The sequence below is a fragment of the Chiloscyllium punctatum genome, chromosome 44, assembly GCF_047496795.1.
Source record: "Chiloscyllium punctatum isolate Juve2018m chromosome 44, sChiPun1.3, whole genome shotgun sequence".
In the NCBI taxonomy this organism is placed as follows: Eukaryota; Metazoa; Chordata; class Chondrichthyes; order Orectolobiformes; family Hemiscylliidae; genus Chiloscyllium; species Chiloscyllium punctatum.
In genome coordinates, this window is record NC_092782.1 from 47,544,064 (window position 1) to 47,563,586 (window position 19,523).

Genomic DNA, 19,523 nt, shown 5'->3' on the forward strand with positions numbered 1-19,523 from the left:
TGTGCAAGGGTCAGAGAGTGGGTCCATGGGGCAGTGGGTGTGTGCAAGGGTCAGGGGGTGGGCTTCAAGGGACAGAGGATGGGTCCATGGGTGGGTCATGGGGCAGTGGGTGTGTGCAAGGGTCAGAGGGTGAGTCCATGGGGTAGTGGGTGTGTCCAGGGGGGGAGGGGGGCTGATCAAGGGTCAGGGAAGCACGTGGTAAGCTTCCCGCGTTTGTTCGACACGTTTCGCCTGACGTGAGGTTTGGGTGTTGGTGAACGGAAGTGTGTAATTCAATTTCCGGTGGCGGTAGAGCCGGTGGAGAGAAGAGAAAGAAAGTAAAGGAAGGAGAGAACGTGGAGTGAGTGAGTGAGTGAGGAAGGAATGCTGGAGTATCTTTAGTCGGTCACACCGTGTGCCTTTGCGGTGTTTGATTGGAGACTGTTGACAGGAATGAACGCAGTGGGGAACGGGGTCTCTGGCACTGCCCTCATAGACCGCACTATCCAGATGAGGAAGGAGGCACAAGCCAGGAAGGTGATGCTGCTCTGGGGCTTGCTCAACGTAGGACTCGCTGGAATGATCTACATGGAAATGTCAGTGGGTTTTCCTCGATTTCTGTTTTATTTTCCTCTCCTGTCGGGAACATTTAACAACTTTGGTTTCAGCAGAGTGAGAGTTCTATGGCGCCTTTCATAACCAGAGGACGGCCGCAGGTATTTCGATCTGGTTTTGAACCGTCTTAATGTGGGAAGCACGAATCTATTTATAGACGGCAACCTCTCAGAAAAAGCAGTAACCAGATCTTTTTTTAAGTGATGTAGCTTTACATTTCTAACCCTGACGTGTACAACTTTTGATTTTCATTGCTCCTCCATTTGGGGCATACCTCCTGTTGAGTGCCAAAACTCTGGAATGATACTTTTCTGCTTTGCTACCTTGCCCTACCCCTTTCAGACACTCTTTAAAACCCAGATTTTGGTCACCTGCCCTAACATTCCCTTCTGTGGCTGTGTGTTGACTTTAATTTGGTAATCCTGCTAAATGCCCCTGGATTCTTTACTCTGTCAGAGGACTTCAGTCTGAGTTGTTTTGTTTGATTTTGCAGCTACTTGTACCTGTTATTTTAAAGTGAAGTGTGAATGTTTATCATTGTTTAAAAAAAATCTAATTCTGCAGGACTGGCAAGTTGCTGTGCAAATTCTACAACATCAGCTACTGGCCCCTGTGGTACATTGGTGAGTAACTACCCTATTTGATATGTTATCTCCAACAAATTGTCAGTATAGTTGCTCTGAGTTGGCGCTGTTCGAATTCATTGGTTGGTTAGCAGGGCTCTTGTGGTGAAGAGATAGTGTCCTTACCTCTTAGCAAGGAGGCCCAGGTTCAAGTCTCACCTGCTCCAGAGGTCTGTAATAACATCTATAAATAGGTTGATGAGATAAATAGATATTTTTAAAAAATTAGATTGTAGAAGGGGGCCATGTGGCCCTTCATCTCAGCACTAGCTCTGAATATTTTAGCATTTATCGCAGAGAAAGGACTTTTGGCACATGGGAATGGTACCCTTTGATAAAGCTGAGCATTCATTTTCATTCCACACCAAACATTTAATTTTCAGGTAATTGTTTATTTCTCTTTGAAAGGTATTTTGGGTCGTGGTTCCCCAACTATTTCTGCATTGATGTTCCATGTCCTTACTGCTCTGTTCATATAGACCACTAGCCTTTGGTTAATGGCTCTGAGTAGACATGCTGCTTATTTTCTGTTCTGAGCTGTATTTTCACTGAAAGTACCCAATTCTGCACTCAATCTGAATTCCGTTTTTGAATTTTTAAAATTTACTTGTGGGGTATCGCTGGCTGGTCAGCCTACCGCTAGCTGCCTTTGCACTGAGTGGCTTACTAGGCCATTTCAGAGGGCAGTTGAGAGTGGGTTGCATTGCTCTAGGTTTGGAGTCATGTGAAGGCCAGACCAGGTGAGAATGGCAGATTTCCCTTCCTGAAGAACATTAGTGAGCCAACAGTTGGCAATTTCATGATTAACAGATTCTTAATTCCTGTTGTTTTAATTGAATTCAAATTCCATCATCTGCTATGGCAGGATTTTAGGGTTTTTACAAATCTATTAAGGACAAAAGGGGAACTAGGGAGAGAATAGGGCCCCTCAAAGATCAGCAAGGCGGCCTTTGTGCGGAGCCACAGAAAATGGGGGAGATACTAAATGAATATTTTGCATTAGTATTTACTGTGGAAAAGGATATGGAAGATATAGACTGTAAGGGAATAGATGGTGACATCTTGTAAAATGTCGAGATTACAGAGGAGGAAGTGCTGGATGTCTTCAAACGGTTAACGGTGGATAAATAACCCCAGGACCTGATCAAGTATACCCGAGAACTCCGTGGGAAGCTAGAGAAGTGATTGCTGGGCCTCTTGCTGAGACATTTGTATCATCGATAGTCACAGGTGAGCTGTTGGAAGACTGGAGGTTGGCAAACATGGTGCCACTGTTTAAGAAGGGCAGTAAAGACAAGCCAGGGAACTATAGACCGGTGAGCTTGACCTCGGTGGTGGGCAAGTTGTTGGAGGGAATCCTGAGGGACAGGGTGTCCATGTATTTGGAAAGGCAAGGACTGATTCGGGATAGTCAACATGGCTTTGTGAGTGGGAAATCATGTCTCACAAACTTGGTTGAGTTTTTTGAAGTAGTAGCAAAGAAGATTGAGGGCAGAGCAGTAGATGTGATCTATATGGACTTCAGTAAGGCGTTTGATAAGGTTCCCCATGGGAGACTGATCAGTGAGGTTAGATCTCGTGGAATACAGGGAGAACTAGCCATTTGGAAACAGAACTGGCTCAAAGATAGAAGACAGAGGGTGGTGGTGGAGGGTTGTTTTTCAGACTGGAGGCCTGTGACGAGTGGAGTGCCACAAGGATCTGTGCTGGGCCCTCTACTTTTCGTCATTTACATAAATGATTTGGATGCGAGCATAAGAGGTACAGTTAGTAAGTTTGCAGATGACACCAAAAATCGAGGTGTAGTGGACAGCTTACAACAGGATCTGGATCAGATGAGCCAATGGGCTGAGAAGTGGCAGATGGAGTTTAGTTCAGATCAATGCGAGGTGCTGCATTTTGGGAAAGCAAATCTTAGCAGGACTTGTACACTTAATGGAAAGGTCCTAGGGAGTGTTGCTGAACAAAGAGACCTTGGAGTGCAGGTTCATAGCTCCTTGAAAGTGGAGTCGCAGGTAGATAGGATACTGAAGGCATTTGGTATGCTTTCCTTTATTGGTCAGAGTATTGAGTACAGGAGTTGGGAGGTCATGTTGCGGCTGTACAGGACATTGGTTAAGCCACTATTGGAATGTTGCGTGCAATTCTGGTCTCCTTCCTATCAGAAAGATGTTGTGAAACTTGAAAGGGTTCAGAAAAGATTTACAAGGATGTTGCCAGGGTTGGTGGATCTGAGCTACAGGGAGAGGCCGAACAGGCTGGGGCTGTTTTCCCTGGAGCATCTGAGGCTGAGGGGTGACCTTATGGAGGTTTACAAAATTATGAGGGGCATGGATAGGATAAATAGGCAGAGCCTTTTCCCTGGGGTTGGGGAGTCCAGAACTAGAGGGCATAGGTTTAGGGTGAGAGGGGAAAGATATAAAAGAGACCTAAGGGGCAACTTTTTCACGCAGAGGGTGGTATGTGTTTGGAATGAGCTGCCAGAGGATGTGGTGGATGCTGGTACAATTGCAACATTTAAGAGGGTAAAAACAATGACTCCACATGCTGGAAACCAGATTTTGGATTAGTGGTGCTGGAAGAGCACAGCAGTTCAGGCAGCATCCGAGGAGCAGCAAAATCGACGTTTCGGGCAAAAGAACTTTTGCCCGAAACATCGATTTTGCTGCTCCTCGGACACTGCCTGAATGTCTGTGCTCTTCCAGCACCACTAATCCAAAAAATGCAACATTTAAGAGGCATTTGAATGGGTATATGAATAGGAAGGCTTTGGAGGGATATGGGCCAGGTGCTGGCAGATGGGACTAGATTGGTTGGGATATCTAGTCAGCGTGGACGGGTTGGACCGAAGGGTCTGTTTCCATGCTGTACATCTCTATGACTCTATGATTCAAAACTGGGTGTCCAAAACATTAACACAGTATCTAGATTCATAATCTAGTGATAGATCATTGCTTCCATTTTGTATTTCAGCTTAACAAGGAGTTTGATTATCTTGGGAGCCAGTGTGGCATCATGTGCAGCCTGAATGTAGTTTAGCCACTTCATTGCATGTCTTGTGACTTTCCCAATTTTTCTTTCTCAATCTAGAGCTTGTGCTGGTCACCTTATTTTGCCTGAATGCTTTATTTGATTTCTGGTGTTACTTCAGGAGTGCTGTGGTCCCAGCTAACCTTGTGATGACCCCACAGCAGCAAACCTTGCTGGGAATGATGAACCCAGGTAGGTTGGGCACAGTTTCAGTGAATTGTGGGGGGATAGAGAACCTGCAATGACAGCTCGATGTTTCACAGGACTTTTGCTGTTTAAGCAAGGCAACTGGCCAAAATGGGCTCTGTGCACAATTCTGTAGTAAACATCTTGCGTTTTAGTGGGTGAAGACCTGCAATGCTGATTTAGTGCCTACGGGATGTGGGACTCATCTTCAGCTTCAACACACCCCATCCCTTAAAAACCTCTGTCCTCATATTTTGATCTTTTTAAACTCATTATTTAACCCAGTAGAAGGAGATCAGAAGAGATTTGAGGTGTGACGACTTTGTTCCAAAGGAGTGCCAATGGTTTGAGATCTGGTAGACACTTCTAATCTTGGAATCCGAATCATTCAGCACAGAAATGGATAGTTTGGTCCAACCAGTGCGTGCCGACCGTAATCCCAAACTTAACCTCGTGCCACCTGTCTGTGCTTGGCCCATTTCCCTTCAAACATTTATTCATGTCTTTTAAACTTTGTAGCTGCATCCGCACCCACCACTTCCTCTGGAAGTTCATTCCACACATGAACCAGTCTCTGCAAAACTAAAAAAAAATTACCCCCCATGTCGTTTTTTAAATATTTCTGCTCACACTTTAAAAATGCCCCTTAGTCCTGAAATCTTGTAACATCCAAATGAACCTACGGTCTGTCATGTCCCTTACTTTTCTGCTTTTATTTTCAGTCTGCTGTCAGCTGGGCAAAACTATACACAACACGTACGGTGCAACTTCGCACCAAATTAACAGTTGGCTCCTTGCTTTTAAATTCTCCATTCTACATATTGAGGTCAAGGAGTAAAGGAATATTAATGAGGCTGAGAGGAAGGTTTGGAGGGGCTGAAGAATCATGTCTGAAAAAAGGAGAAAGAGTTCAAAACACTGAGGATATAGGGGTGAAGAAGATCATGAAGGTTGTCTCTCGTGAGCATTGAAATAAGTGAGGAAGCTTCTGGGAAACACTCCATAGATTGGAGATGAGAAAAGTCTCAACAGGGAGGCAACAATAGCTGCTTGCATTTGTATAGCACTTTCATAGTGGTTAAATAATCCACGGTGCCTTAAGGAATTCTTAATAAACTATATTTGACACCAAGCCATATAAGGTGATATTAGGTAGCTCTTTAAGGGTGATTTAAAAGTGATGTAGGTAGGAAATTGCAGGTTTCAGGGCCAGATATTAAAGGTATAGTTATCAATGTGCATTCCTGCTTTGCTGCAGATATCTTGGTGGGATGCAGGAAGTCATGGATAGGCACAAGGCTACAGAGGTTCTGTAAACAGGGCAAGAATTTTTAAATTGCAGCAATGCTGAGCTGGGAGCAACAATAGTGAACAGAATAATGGGTGGATGGGGGAAGGTATGCATACAGACAGGGGCAGTAGTGTTTTGGATTATTTCCAAATTTCTGGACAGTTGAAAATGGGAGGCAAGCTAGGCTTGATGCTCGAGTAATTAACCTGTCTCTTTCTTTCCTCAGCAATACTGACAACTCCGCAGCAGAAACCAGCCACCCCATCCACTCCCAAGAGCTCCTCACCAGGCACTGGGCAGGGACAAAACGTACTATCTTATAGCCCTCAACGTCCACTTGGCTCCTGCCCAAAGTACAGCCCTGGCTGTATAACTGGGTTTAGTCAGAGTGGGCCAACGCCTTCCCCACCAGGCAGTGGATCCTTTCCATCCTCAGTGATGTACTCATCTAGTAGCAGCTTCAATACGGTATATTTGAAAGGTGTTTGGAATCTAACCGTGGTCCGCAGTATTAAACTTTAATTGCTCTCTTCTAAATTGCTTCGATTAGATTATAACTGTTGGGGGAAACAGATGCCAAATAACATACAGCAAGCTCCGGTATTCATTATTGTGGTGATAATCAGATCTTTTGTCACAAAATATAAATATTGACCAGGTCTCTGGGAGAGCTCTCAGCTCTTCCTCCTCTAGTGCCTTAGCATCTTTTATACCCTTTTATACCCGCATGTTGATCAAAGCGGGTCTTTGAATAACGTCTTATTTGAAAGTCCTTGAGCGATAACTTGAACACCCAGTCTTCAGCATTGGGGGTATGCATGCTGCCCTATGTGCTGTAGTCGACATTGAGGAAATTTTGTTCTGCTTGCAACTGAACTACCCTGCTCAATCCAACTCCATTTCACATTCACTGACCCAGTGAGTAGCCCATCCCATCCAAAAGAGACATGAAAATGAATGTGCTGTTTTATATCTCTGATGTTTGACAGTGAATGCATGAGGTACAGTAACCACAATGATTGTGAGTGTTTCCATTCTTTGGTCATGCTGGCTTTATTCTCACAGCAGGTGAACATGATGTTCTTCTACCCTGACCTTCGCTGCCAGATGTCCTCCTTAGTAATTTGCCCACTCTTTCTGTTTTTCCTGGTATTCTAATTCTATTAATAACGCTGCCATCTGCTTCTTGGTTTCCGGGTTCCCAGCATTTTCAAAGGGAGTCTTGGCTAGAATAGCTTGTATTGACTTGGTGAGTTTATATTCTCAAAAACTAAGAGGGTCACAGGTTATGGAATTGGCTGACCTTCTCTGTGGCCTTCACAGAGTCTGCATTAATGGAGAAGCATGTGGCTGGGTCTCTGTCTCCTGTTGATTGGCCCTTATTTTAAATCTGCAAATGGATTTGCAGGTGATGGTCCCATTTGAAAGACGGATGGACATTAAAGCATAACCTGGTTATAACTAAAAGAGCCAGCTCTTTTTTTTTCAGTCACCCTCAGAACAAGCCCCTTTTTATACTGCAGATCTGATTCAAATTGAGTAGTATCAAGAACCAGGAAATCTAGCATCAGATTCCATTCAGTGCAAGCTAATCCTGTACAGGTAGGTCTGGGATGATAATCCTGTTGAAACGCACGTTTGGCTATTACGTCGCTGAAGAATTAGGCAACTGTATTTTGGAGAATGCTTACCTTTGGCAATAGCACGATTCCAGCAGGGATCAGTTCATGTGCTTTCTGGTGCATTGCTTATGTCTGTGTTCTTAGAGTTCTGCACACATGCCGGTACCCATGCATGCGCGACATCAGTGTCAGACTTCGTGCTGTTCTGTGCACGTGCTGATGTCACCTACCAATAGAGTAGCTTTCTGTGAGAGGTGCTGTACAGAGAACAGCTTTCTTACATTTTCCAAACATATTGTGCTAAATTTACTTTTGTTAATAAACATGATTTCAGCCTTCACTCAGGCTGCAGTATATTTTGCATTAGACTTTTGGGTGATTTTTTTTGTTTGAACGATAGTGATATTTTTGGTGGTCTGCCCCAACCCAACTTTTCCCATCGGCTTCATTATTTCTATTAAGTGAGGTTTCACTGGAATGCAACTACAGTGTTATAGGAGAACTGCCTATATATCCATCATAATTGAATTAACTTATCACAGGACAGTGTATTGGAGGGGTTTTTTGTTTTGCTTTCAAACATTGTGCTGATATGAACCCCTGACAATTTTTTAATAGAAAAGTAAAACTGGAAGAGTGTGTTTTCTGCTTTAAATTACCAAGAAGAATGTGACAGCTTAGATTGTATTGTGTTTTTTTTAGTTCCATATAGAGTTACACAGTAGAGAAGAGGCCTATTGGCCCGTGAGGTCTGTACTGTCAAAACTGCACTAAATCTACACTAATCCTACTTTCCAGCACTAGGCCCATAGCCTTGAATGGTATGATGCTAAGTGCTTATCCAAGTAGTTTTTAGAGGTTAAGATTACCCACCTCAACGACCATCTCTACCACCACCACCTTCTGGGCTAAAAACTTCACCTCAAATCCCCTGTAAACCACCTGACCTTCACCTTAACATTATCGCCTCTTGTTATTGACCCTTTGACTTAAGGCAACAACTGCTTTCTTTAGTTTTGTTTCTATGGTTCTCTGCCAAGCAAGGCATGTTAATAAATAGAAATTGTTTTGAGGAGTCCAAGTGAGGGACAAAGGACCTCAGCTCGGGCACTAAAGTTGAGAAGAATATGACGAGATGAGCAGGATGGCCTCGCATTTATGTAGCACCTTGATCATGGGGAATCTGTGATTTACAGACAATCAAAAACTTTGAAGAGTAATGGCTGTTCAAACAGGTAAGTAGTTTGAAGGAAGTTGGAGACCATTTAATATTTGCTGCCAAATACAGCAATCTGATAATGTATCAATTAAGGGACAGATATTTGCCCCTAATTTTGGTCCCTGGTCGGTCTTTTTTTTTTGTGAACATTTCATCGACTAACTCCTCAGGCAGTTTATCTAGCATTTTAGCTTAAGTCATATATGTTCACCTGGGAATTATTTGAACTTGCCTTTCGAAATGACATCCAAATCTTTGTTAAAAGAAACTAATCACATTCACAAAACTGAAAACAAAAATCTATTTTACCCATGCTTTAAAAATTCAAATTTCCAAATCATGATATCGTAAACCTTCACCAAAATATAGTCAAGACTGGAATGAGACAAAACAAACTTCCATGGTTGTAGATCAGGATATATTCAGAAGATACAATGATCAGCTTTCAGAAACTGAATTGTTCATGATAGTTGGTGTTTCTCAGTTTTGAAGCCCAAGGAAAGAATAGTCTAGTGCTGATCCTTTGTTTGACAGGTTGACGATGCAAGTGGGCCAGTGGTCGTCATCAATAGGAAGAAAAATGTATAGGATGGTGTGTTTTAAAGCGAAGGTAGCGAGGGCATGGTGACAATGGGATTTTGTTAGCTGACCTCCTGGAGACTTTAACCTTTTTGTTTCCCACAGGGATCTCCCTTCAGTCCTGTCCAGAATACGTCTTTGTACAGTAACAACATTGGGAATGCAGACAGCTCCAGCCTGAGAGCTCGATATCGATCTGCTCCTTCTGTGTACAGTGCACCCCTTACTCGAGATGAATGTCTGACTGATATGAAGTCTCTGGAGAAATTCCTTCGCTCTGAAGAGGAGAAACATGGTCGCAGTCAGCTGGGTTAGTTGAGGCTTAATCTGTTCTTAAAATTCTGTGCTGTAATGTAATTTAATTATACCAAGTAGGGACGAATCCAGAGGCCACAGCCTGATGTGTACAGTTAAGTCCCCATTATAAGTTTCATGTTGGTAATTTCATAGGGCCTGTGTTGATGTTTAGCATCAGGAGTTTTGTTTTGTCAAAGTAATTGTTTTTTTCACATTGGATCTGCAGTGGACTCTAATGATATACTTAATGTTATTTTGGAGTGGCCTGTTGCATTGCCTCACCCTCCAGTCACTGTTGAGAGGGAGCTGGAGGTAAGTGGAAAGACTCATCAAATGTTTTGTTTCTTTTTTGATGTTTTGTTGTTTAAAGTGGCCTCATTGCTGAATATAAGAATTTTGCAATGCAAAGTGTATTATTTAATTTTTTTCAGATTTCAAAGATGTCAGAGCTTAAGTACAGCTTTTACATAGTTATAAGGAGAAAATCTAAATCATCTAACATTGTTTAAATTTAAGTTCCACACTTCAGGAATGTAACCGCAACATGAGTGAGGAATTATTGTATGTGTTCACTGAGTTAGTTGGCGTGTTGTAATCGTTGATATCTCTAGATTAGGAGGGCACAAGGTCCTCTTCTTAATAGTTGCTTAGTTATCTCTGCTGTATGGGCATTAGATGAGCGAGAGAACGTTAACGGAATTAGGAAAACCAAGGGGAAAGGCCTTCAGGAAAGGGAGTATAGTTCTTCCACAGAAGACAATGTCAGCTGACACATGTAGTTGCATTAGTGCACTAATTCAGACACTCGCCTGCATAATTACAGAGAGAAAGTGAGGACTGCAGATGCTGGAGATCAGTCTAGTGTGGTGCTGGAAAGTACAACAGGTTAGGCAGCATCCGAGGAGCAGGAAAATCGATGTTTCAGGCATAAGCTCTTCATCAGAAATGAGGCAGGTTGGCCGAGGGGCTGAGATATAAATGGGAGGAGTGTGTGGCTGGGGGTAAGGTAGCTGGGAATGTGATAGGTAGATGAAGGTGTGGGGGAAGGTGATAAGTCAGAAAGAACGGTGGAGCGGATAGATGGGAACAACGATGGACAGGTCTAGAGGGTGGTGCCTGGTTGGTGGATTGAGACTGGGATAAAGTGGGGAGAGAGGAAATAAGGAAACTGGTGAAATTCACGTTAATCCCTTGTGGTTGCAGGGCCTTAAGACACAAGATGAGGCGTTCTTTGACCATTTGACCTCAACCAATTTGAGCTGAAGTCCAGTTCCACTTTCACAGTCTAGACATGCCCTAATTTCTTAAAATGTTATAACCTTAAATTATAAGATTGTACAGTTCTTTGAATTCAAAGTTCAGAGTGATTATTTTGGGAAATTGGATGATTAAGTTTTCTAGCTCTCTCTCTAATCTATTTGCATTTATTTCATACATGCACAGGAACACCAGAATGTACATCCAGTAGCAGCAGTCCTACCTCCTTTTGGAACTACAGCCGAACCACAGGTGACTATGCCCAGTCACTACGCAAGTTCCAATACCAACTCGCCAGCCGTTCCCAGGCCCCATCTGCCCACAAGGATGACACTGACCTGGGCTCCAAACTACTTGCAGAAGAGGTGTGTCACAATATCTAGATGTTTGCGCTTAACTTCAGTCTGGCTAGGTGGCATGTCCTTAACAATGATCTTGCTCTTACTGAGGAGCGTATGATCCTTTCTTAGTATTGGACTTTACTTTTTTTTTGGCTGCAGCTGGACATGTTGGCATTCAGGCCAGTTGTTCTGCAATTGCAGCATGTGGTCAGTATCCCTGTGCAGCAGTGTCCATGTAAAACGTGTAACTTGGACATTAAATCTGTTCAGTCACACTCATTCAGCATGCTACAAGCATGATGTACTTAGTCTGATGTTCGGTTAGGTATGTGGTGTGCTTTGAAAGCTGACACTCTGTACTGTATTCTCAGGCTTTTGGCAGTAGTTCTTTTCTGCTTTCATGTTACATTGAAACTACAGTGAGCAAACAGGCCACTGGGTCCAAACAATCCTTGTGGAGATATTAGGAAGATTGCTTAGAAGTGATTTTCTCCAGATGTTCCAATTCACCTTAAATTTCAGCCAACAATTACAATTTAAGAAGAGGGACAATTTTCTCTTCTGGCAATAATGAAATAGTAAATCTATTTTGCCTTCCTCTGGCCAATATTTCACGACGTGAAGATTCATTTAAAGATCATTACGTCTTGTCGTACTCTTTAATTTCCACATATGTACAAGGAGTGCACAACTCTGTGACTGAATGGGTAGAGATGGCAAGCTATCTATGGAGTAGATATTTGCCTCAACATCTTTGACTTGCCTTAGCTCCATTTCCCTTGATATCCTTGTCCAGTTTAAAAGAAAAGCTGTTCTTCTCAGCCTTGTTCTGAATGGGAAAGAAGGTAGGCAGGAGAATGAAAGGTGCTGAACAGAATAATCTGCCAAAAGTGGGGTTTACAGCCCACCACCCAATGGATGACTGGACAGGTGGAAGAGATGCCCCACAATCAACCCCAGTCTGTGTGAGGGAATGCCATAACAACTGGGGGCTATGTCATAGGTTAGATAGGAAACAATTTGGTGCTTTCATACCCTTGATTGCTATCCAGCAGCCTCAGTCGGAGGGTCTGGTTGTTTGGGTGCCTCATAGGGATGGGGCTTGGCTGTAATGACGCTACTTTTCTCCAAGTGCCTGAAAATCTATGTTTACCTCTGGACAAGATTGCATTTTAGAAAAGGCCCTCTTGGAAGTTACTGGCACCCAACTAGGATCAATCATGGAGACAAGAAGGGAGTGGGAATTTGTTGAGTTGTGGGATTGACCATGACTTGAATGCTATTCCTCTACCTTATAGGTGTGGATTAGGCTGAATATGAGTCGACAGCAGTTGGACCTCCTCGATTCTTGGACAGCCAACCTGAGGAATGTAAGTAACTGTTCAGGGCTGTTTGCTCATTTGGAACTTACAGCCCTCTTTCGGCATCAACAGCCAACAGATTCAAATGAAAGGATCTAGTTTGGCCCGATCTTCTAGTTGCGGGGTGTAGTCCGAGCCCTTTCCACTCCAGTTTAAAGGTACCTCTTCCGATTTCTCTGGCTGTCAAGATTGAGAAATTGGAATGTCCCGAGTTGAGTACTTTGACAATGTCTGCGAGGAGGATACAATTTTGATGTGGGGATGAATATAAGGTTGAGGAAGCTGTTGCCTGAACCATGTTTATTTCAATGTACACTTGATTTCTGATTTTCTAGAACACTTCTCAATTAATACACCCCAAAAAAATTGTGTATTTAACCAAAACTTTCCTTATTACCTTCATAACATTTAGATGTTAATAAATATTAAATGTAGGCAGGTCTACTTCCTTAAAGACTTTCAGGAGTGCATGGGTTCCAGCTAGAGTTACAGGTCTGGATATATTTGGTGTATTCACATGGAATTTTTCTGAGCTGATTCCTGTACTCAGCAAATTATCAGAAGTAGTCCCAGGTGATGAAAGTTGGCTTTTTGTGTAACTGAGCATGAGAACAGGAGAGGGCCACTTGTACAAGATAAGGGAACATTTACACGACCATTTTGTTGCCATTGGTCATTTGAACCTCTTTCATCCTAGTTTGCTGCTTTTGCTCCATACTTCTGTATATTCTGTTTCCCAAACGTGTGTCTCGTTTAAACTTTGTTTTGATGGTAATATGGGGCAAATTGCTCCACATTTGATTAACACTGCAGAGATGTTTGCATGACTTGCTTTTATTTGATATTACTTGGACTTATTGTGCCCTGTTATGTTTTGTCCATATGTAGTGGATCAATGAGACAATTTTGAATCGTTTGGTCAGTGAGATTGATGGTGTGAACACACAACTAAGGAGATTGGGATGTCCCGAGCTGCAAGTAGGAGGTATGCATGTTCTATAAGGATGTAACTGCCCCCAAAGCTTGCCATCTTTAAGTGGCAAGTAATTGACCCACACCAATCAAAGAGATCCCCATGAAACTTTCCTGGTCTAGATAAATTTGCTGATGTTGGCCCAGATGGACCGAAGACTGCAAAAATTGTCTTCAGTGACCTGTGGGGTTTGAGGAAACGTGAAAATTCTGATTAGATTACTCCATGCATTTGCCAGATGTGTGACAGTGTGTAACTACATAAATGCCTCCATGCAGCATTGCTTTTTTTGGTTGTGATGGAATGAAATAAAATGTCTGTGCTGGGGGATGTTGTTTTGGTCTTTGTTCAGCACCTGTCCATTGAATTCCCTATAGAACAATCAAAATGGATGTTAGGACCAAAAACCGTGTTACAGGAGCCTCTGGCTTTGAGAATTTTGAGTTGTATCTGAAATAAACCCTAATGGTTGACTAGATTATCATTTTACCTTTCCTCAGAGACCAGTATCAGCAGCCTAAGGCAAGCAGCTTTGGTCAGAGCTCCCCAGATTCCAACACTAAATATAGTTGTCCAGTACTTGGACATCACTTCAAATCAAGAGTACCTGGTTGAGAGGATCAAAGGTGAGCATTTCCATTTGAACTGATTTTCATAGTTCAGTTACAGAATTGTTATATGCAAAAGGAGGTCAATTACGTCTGCAATGGATCTCCAGTGAGCATTCTGATTTGATGTCATTTGCCAGCCTTTCCTCCTTGCTGTTGTTTCGATGTAAATAATCATACTCTGCTCTAAGGAATGTCTCAATTGCCTCTGTCCCCCACCACCACCTAGGCAGTGTAATCCTGAACCATTCATTGTGTGAAAAAACATTTCCTCTGTGCAAGTTTGTGATGTTTGCAAGTCTTTTTTAAATCTGTGCTGTCTTGTTTTATGAGTAGAAACTGTTTCTATCTATTCGATCCAAAGTTCCATGATTATGAAAACATCTATCAATGTCTTTGCTGCCTTCTGGCCAAGCAGAACAGTCCTGACCCCTTCAATCTATTCTCAACTGGATTTTGTCACTCTTGAAAGCATTTTTGTAATTCCCTTCTGCACACTAAAATACACTCTATACGTTGTAGTTGGCCTCCTAGAACTGGACAGTGTTTCACCTTTGGTCTTACCAGTCTGTTGTAGCTTCAATATAACTTCTTTGTTTTTGAACTCTCTGCCCCTATTAATAAAGCACAGGATACTATGTATTTTAACTGCTCTCCACCTGTCCTATCACCTTGTTATCTTTGCAAGCATATAACCAAGTTCCTCTGCTCTACACCCATTGAGAATTATAAACCCTATTTCATATTTATCAAAATGCATCACCTCACACTACTTTGTATTGAGCTTCATTTATCACCCATGCACCCACATTTTGGAGTTCTACACTGTCATCCTTGCTATTTAAGATGCTTTTGTGTCATCTACAAACTTTGAAATTGACCTCTACACACACAGAGATGTACAGCATGGAAACAGACCCTTCAGTCCAACCCATCCATGCCGACCAGATATCCCAACCCAATCTAGTCCCACCTGCCAGCACCCAGCCCATATCCCTCCAAAACCTTCCTATTCATATACCCTTCCAAATACCTCTTAAATGTTGCAATTGTACCAGCCTCTGCCACTTCCTCTGGCAGCTCATTCCATACCCATACCACTCTGTGAAAGAGAGGTCTCTTTTATATCTTTCCCCTCTCACCCTAAATCTATGCCCTCTAGCTCTGGACTCCCCGACCCCAGGGAAAAGACTTTGTCTATTTATCCTATCCATGCCCCTCATAATTTTGTAAACCTCTATAAGGTCACCCCTCAGCCTCCGACGCTCCAGGGGCAAATCTGAATCATTAATGAATGTCAAGAAGGACAAGGGGCCCAATATTGACCTCTGGGAACCTATTCGTTGGGCCTAACACTGCTATCCCCAGTGCAGATGTTTGGGGAAATGTTGTAGAGAGCAGGGAGTTTAAAATGTCTGAAATGTCTCTAGCCATGTTACTTTGGTCATTAGTCATCTCTATTGAATCTTAGAGTCCCATTTAAATGGCTTGGTTTGTTGCAGAGCTTGCTCATGGTGGTTGTATGAGTTCCTTCCGTTGGAATGGAGGAGGAGAGTACAAGTCTAGGAAATGGGACACAGACCTTCCCACTGACTGTGCGGTGAGTACCAAAGCAAGAAGGGGGCAATGCTTTTCTTGTGCATGTTTGTCATCTTCATCACTGAATTTCCCTATGTGGGTTTGTTAATTAGTGTAACAGAGCAACCTGTGGGTACGTGAGCAAGAATTGATACCTTTTTTGATTAGTTTCCTTCTCTCTGCTACTTAATAAAGGCCTGCTCCCCTGGTGGCTGATTTTATTTGGATTGGGAGGGTTTAGGGCTTGTGATTGAATTGGTGACATTTTTTAATGTACATTATACCATACTCATTGAGCCGTCCACTTGAATGTGTGTGCAATAAGATAGCAAAATAATAACATCTTGCATTCTAAGGCACCTTCACTGTCTTGAGATTAGAAGAAGGATCATGAAGGATGGATTTTAATCGCGTTTAAAAAGGAGGCAAGGGAAAATCAAATGAAGAAATTTCCAACAGGAATTTCAGTGAATTAGGCCGAGTTGCTAATGCTTGAATGAAGGGGCAAGAGGTAGAAGAACAAATGATGTGGTACTAGGTATAAATTGGAGGAATTTGCAATCTAAACTGTTGATGCTTTTTACAGTGGAGTTCACTGCATGTTTTTCCTCTGGTGGATTTGTTAATAAATAGCTTGCATTTTTGTAGTATCCTTTGTGACCTCAACATCCAAGCATGACTTTGAACCAGTGAAATGTAGTCACTAGTGAGGTGCAGCAGCCTATTACATATAAGCCATCAAAAATACTTAAGAAATAATGACTGGTTTACTTCTGTTAGTGTTGGCGAAACAACCCCTGGAAAACACTTGTGCTGCGCATTGAAGGAGTGTCACACGAGAAGGTGGAAAATTTCGAAGTGTGATCCAAAAGGTGGAACTTTTGACACTGCAGCATTCCTTTATTAGTGATACTGAAGTGCTGACTGGCATTTTTGTATTTGGGTCTTTGCACTCGATCTTGAGTACTCAACCTTCTGGCTTGTAGAGAGAGCTAACTCTAAGCCAAGACTATGTGACAGTGTTGCAAATCCATTAGAAGGTTTAATGTTGCTGACCTGACCCAAATGAATTAACAAAGTCACCAGTTCAAGCCCAGTTGTGTCTACAGCAAACTTTTTCCACCCTGAAGAACAGATTTTCCAATTCAATCTGAGTTAATTAATTCTCCTTAGTTCTCAGTTTATCTCTCTATTTCCTTAGATAAGGATCAATTATATAATATCAATGATATAATAGCTGAACCAAGGTAAATAGTTGCCGATGTGTAGTTGGCATTTAAGACCAGGTCCAAGAATGGTGGGGGATGAGAATGTCAGTCAGTATTTCCACTCATTTCCTGTTCATTTGAATCCTGTCAGGACGGAATGGATATCGTATGGGAATTTAGCACTGATATTTCCCAGAATCATTAAAAGTTAACGCAACTGCAATACTGGAGATCTGAAACAAAAATATAAATTACTGGAAAAACTCAGCGGGTCTGGCAGTATTTGTGGGAAGAAAGCAGAGTTAACAGTCCAACAAATCTTCAGAACTGGCTGGACTCAAAACATTAACTCAGTTTTCTTCCCACAAGAGCAAAAGTGAGGACTGCAGATGCTGGAAGCCAGAGTTTAGATCAGAGTGATGCTGGAAAAGCACAGCAGGTCAGGCAGCATCCGAGGAGCAAGAAAATCAACGTTTCGGGCAAAAGCCCTTCATTCCTGATGAAGGACTTGTGCCCGAAATGTCAATTTTCCTGCTCCTTGAATGCTGCCTGACCTGCTGTGCTCTTTCTTCCTACAGGTGCTGCCAGATCTGCTAAGTTTCGCTAGCAATTTTAGCAAATCACTGGTGTAGAAGAAGCCAGGCTTGACCCCTTGAAGCTGAGATGATTAAATGACAGATTTGGAGGCTTTCAGAATCTTCAGAGATTTCAATAGCAGTTTTTTGTTTTAAAAAAACTGTTTCCAGGATTCCAGTGGACTAGTAAACCAGTGGACACAAATTTAACTGTTGATGGCAGAAATCAGAGGGAAACGTTGAGGGGGTGGGTGATGGCAATTAATGAGTTACTTTATAGAACATTACAGTGCAGTACAGCCCCTTCAGCCATCAATGTTGGGCCAACCTGTGGAACCAATCTGAAGCCTCTCTAATCTACACTATTCTGTTCTTGTCCGTATGCCTATCCAATGACCATTTAAATGCCCTTAAAGTTGGTGAGTCCAATACTGTTGCAGGTCCCTACTAGCCTGAGTAATAAAACTGCTTCTTGCATCTGTCCTATATATATATATATATTATATATATATATCACCCCTCAATTTAAAACCATGTCCCTTCATTCTAGCCATTGCCATCCGAGGAAAAGGCTCTCACTATCCATCCTATCTAACCCTCTGATTATCTTTTATGTCTCAAATAAGTCACCTCTCAACCTTCTTCTCTCTAATGGAAATAGCCTCAAGTTCCTCAGCCTTTCCTTGTAAGACTTTCCCTCCATACCAGGAGAAAGTGAGGACTGCAGATGTTGAAAAATGAGTTGAAAAATGTGGTGCTGGAAAAACATAGCAGGCCAGGCAGCATCCGAGGAGCAGGAGAATCGACGTTTCGGGCGTAAGCCCTTCAGGAATGAGGCTGGTGTGCCAAGCGAGCTGAGATAAAAGGCAGGGGAGAGGAGCGCTGGGAATACGATAGGTGGAAGGAGGTGAGGGTGATAGGCCGGAGAGGTTGGGAAGAAGATTGCGGGTCAAAAGGGCGGTGCTGAATCTGGGAGTTGGGACTGAGATAAGGTGGGGGGAGGGGAAATGAGGAAGCTGGAGAAATCTACATTCATCCCGTGTGGATGGAGGGCTCCTAGGCGGAAGATGAGGCGCTCTTCCTCCAGGCATCGTGTGGTCAGGGTCTGGTGACGGAGGAGGCCAAGGAGCTGCATATCCTTGGCGGAGTGGGAGGGGGAGTTAGTGTTCAGCCATGGGGTGGTTGGGTTGGTTGGTGCAGGTGTCCCAGAGGTGTTCCCTGAAACGTTCCGCAAGTCGGCGACCTGTCTCCCCAATGTAGAGGAGACCACATCGGGTGCAGTGGATACAGTAAATGTGTCTGTAACACAGACAATTACTACAAACCGACCGACTCCCACAGCTACCTAGATTACACCTACTCCCACCCTGCCCCCTGTAAAAACGCCATCCCATATTCCCAATTCCTTTGCCTCCGTCGCATCTGCTCCCAGGAGGACCAATTCCAATATCAAACAACCCAAGTCGCCGCCTCTTCCAAAGACCGCAATTTCCCCTCCGACGTGGTCGACGATGCTTTCCACCACATCTCTTCCACTTCCCGCATCTCTGCCCTTGAACCCCGCCCCTCCGATCACCACCAGGACAGAACCCCATTGGTCCTCACCTACCACCCCACCAACCTTCGGATACATTGTATCATCCTCCGTCATTTCTGCCACCTCCAAACAGACCCCACCACCAGGGATATATTTCCCTCCCCACCCCTATCAGCGTTCCGGAGAGAACACTTCCTCCGTGACTCCCTCGTCAGGTCCACACCCCCCACCAACCCAACCTCCACTCCCGGCACCTACCCCTGCAACCACAATAAGTGCAAAAGTTGCGCACACACCTCCCCCCTCACTTCCCTCCAAGGCCCCAGTGGATCCTTCCATATCCATCACAAATTCACCTGCACCTCCACACACATCATTTACTGTATCCGCTGCACCCGATGTGGTCTCCTCTACATTGGGGAGACAGGCTGCCTACTTGCGGGATGTTTCAGGGAACACCTCTGGGACACCCACACCAACCAACCCAACCGCCCCGTGGCTGAACACTTTAACTCCCCCTCCCACTCCGCCAAGGACATGCAGGTCCTTGGCCTCCTCCATCACCAGACCCTGGTCACACGACGCCTGGAGGGAGAGCACCTCATCTTCCACCTTGGAACTCTCCAACCAAACGGGATGAATGT

General features: G+C 43.5%; 1 protein-coding gene across 1 annotated transcript in view; it reads left to right on the forward strand.

Annotated features, from left to right (window-relative positions):
• Positions 1-273: 273 nt before the first annotated feature.
• The window catches only part of tmem209 (transmembrane protein 209), a 30,158-nt gene continuing 10,908 nt past the window's right edge, over positions 274-19,523 (forward strand). Inside the window, exons 1-10 of the mRNA XM_072562850.1 lie at positions 274-575; positions 1,159-1,217; positions 4,308-4,439; positions 5,951-6,192; positions 9,250-9,454; positions 10,885-11,063; positions 12,338-12,409; positions 13,289-13,385; positions 13,874-13,999; positions 15,484-15,581. Coding sequence (XP_072418951.1) covers positions 433-575; positions 1,159-1,217; positions 4,308-4,439; positions 5,951-6,192; positions 9,250-9,454; positions 10,885-11,063; positions 12,338-12,409; positions 13,289-13,385; positions 13,874-13,999; positions 15,484-15,581 — 1,353 coding nt within the window. The 5' untranslated portion in view covers positions 274-432. The remainder of the gene's footprint in view (positions 576-1,158; positions 1,218-4,307; positions 4,440-5,950; positions 6,193-9,249; positions 9,455-10,884; positions 11,064-12,337; positions 12,410-13,288; positions 13,386-13,873; positions 14,000-15,483; positions 15,582-19,523) is intronic.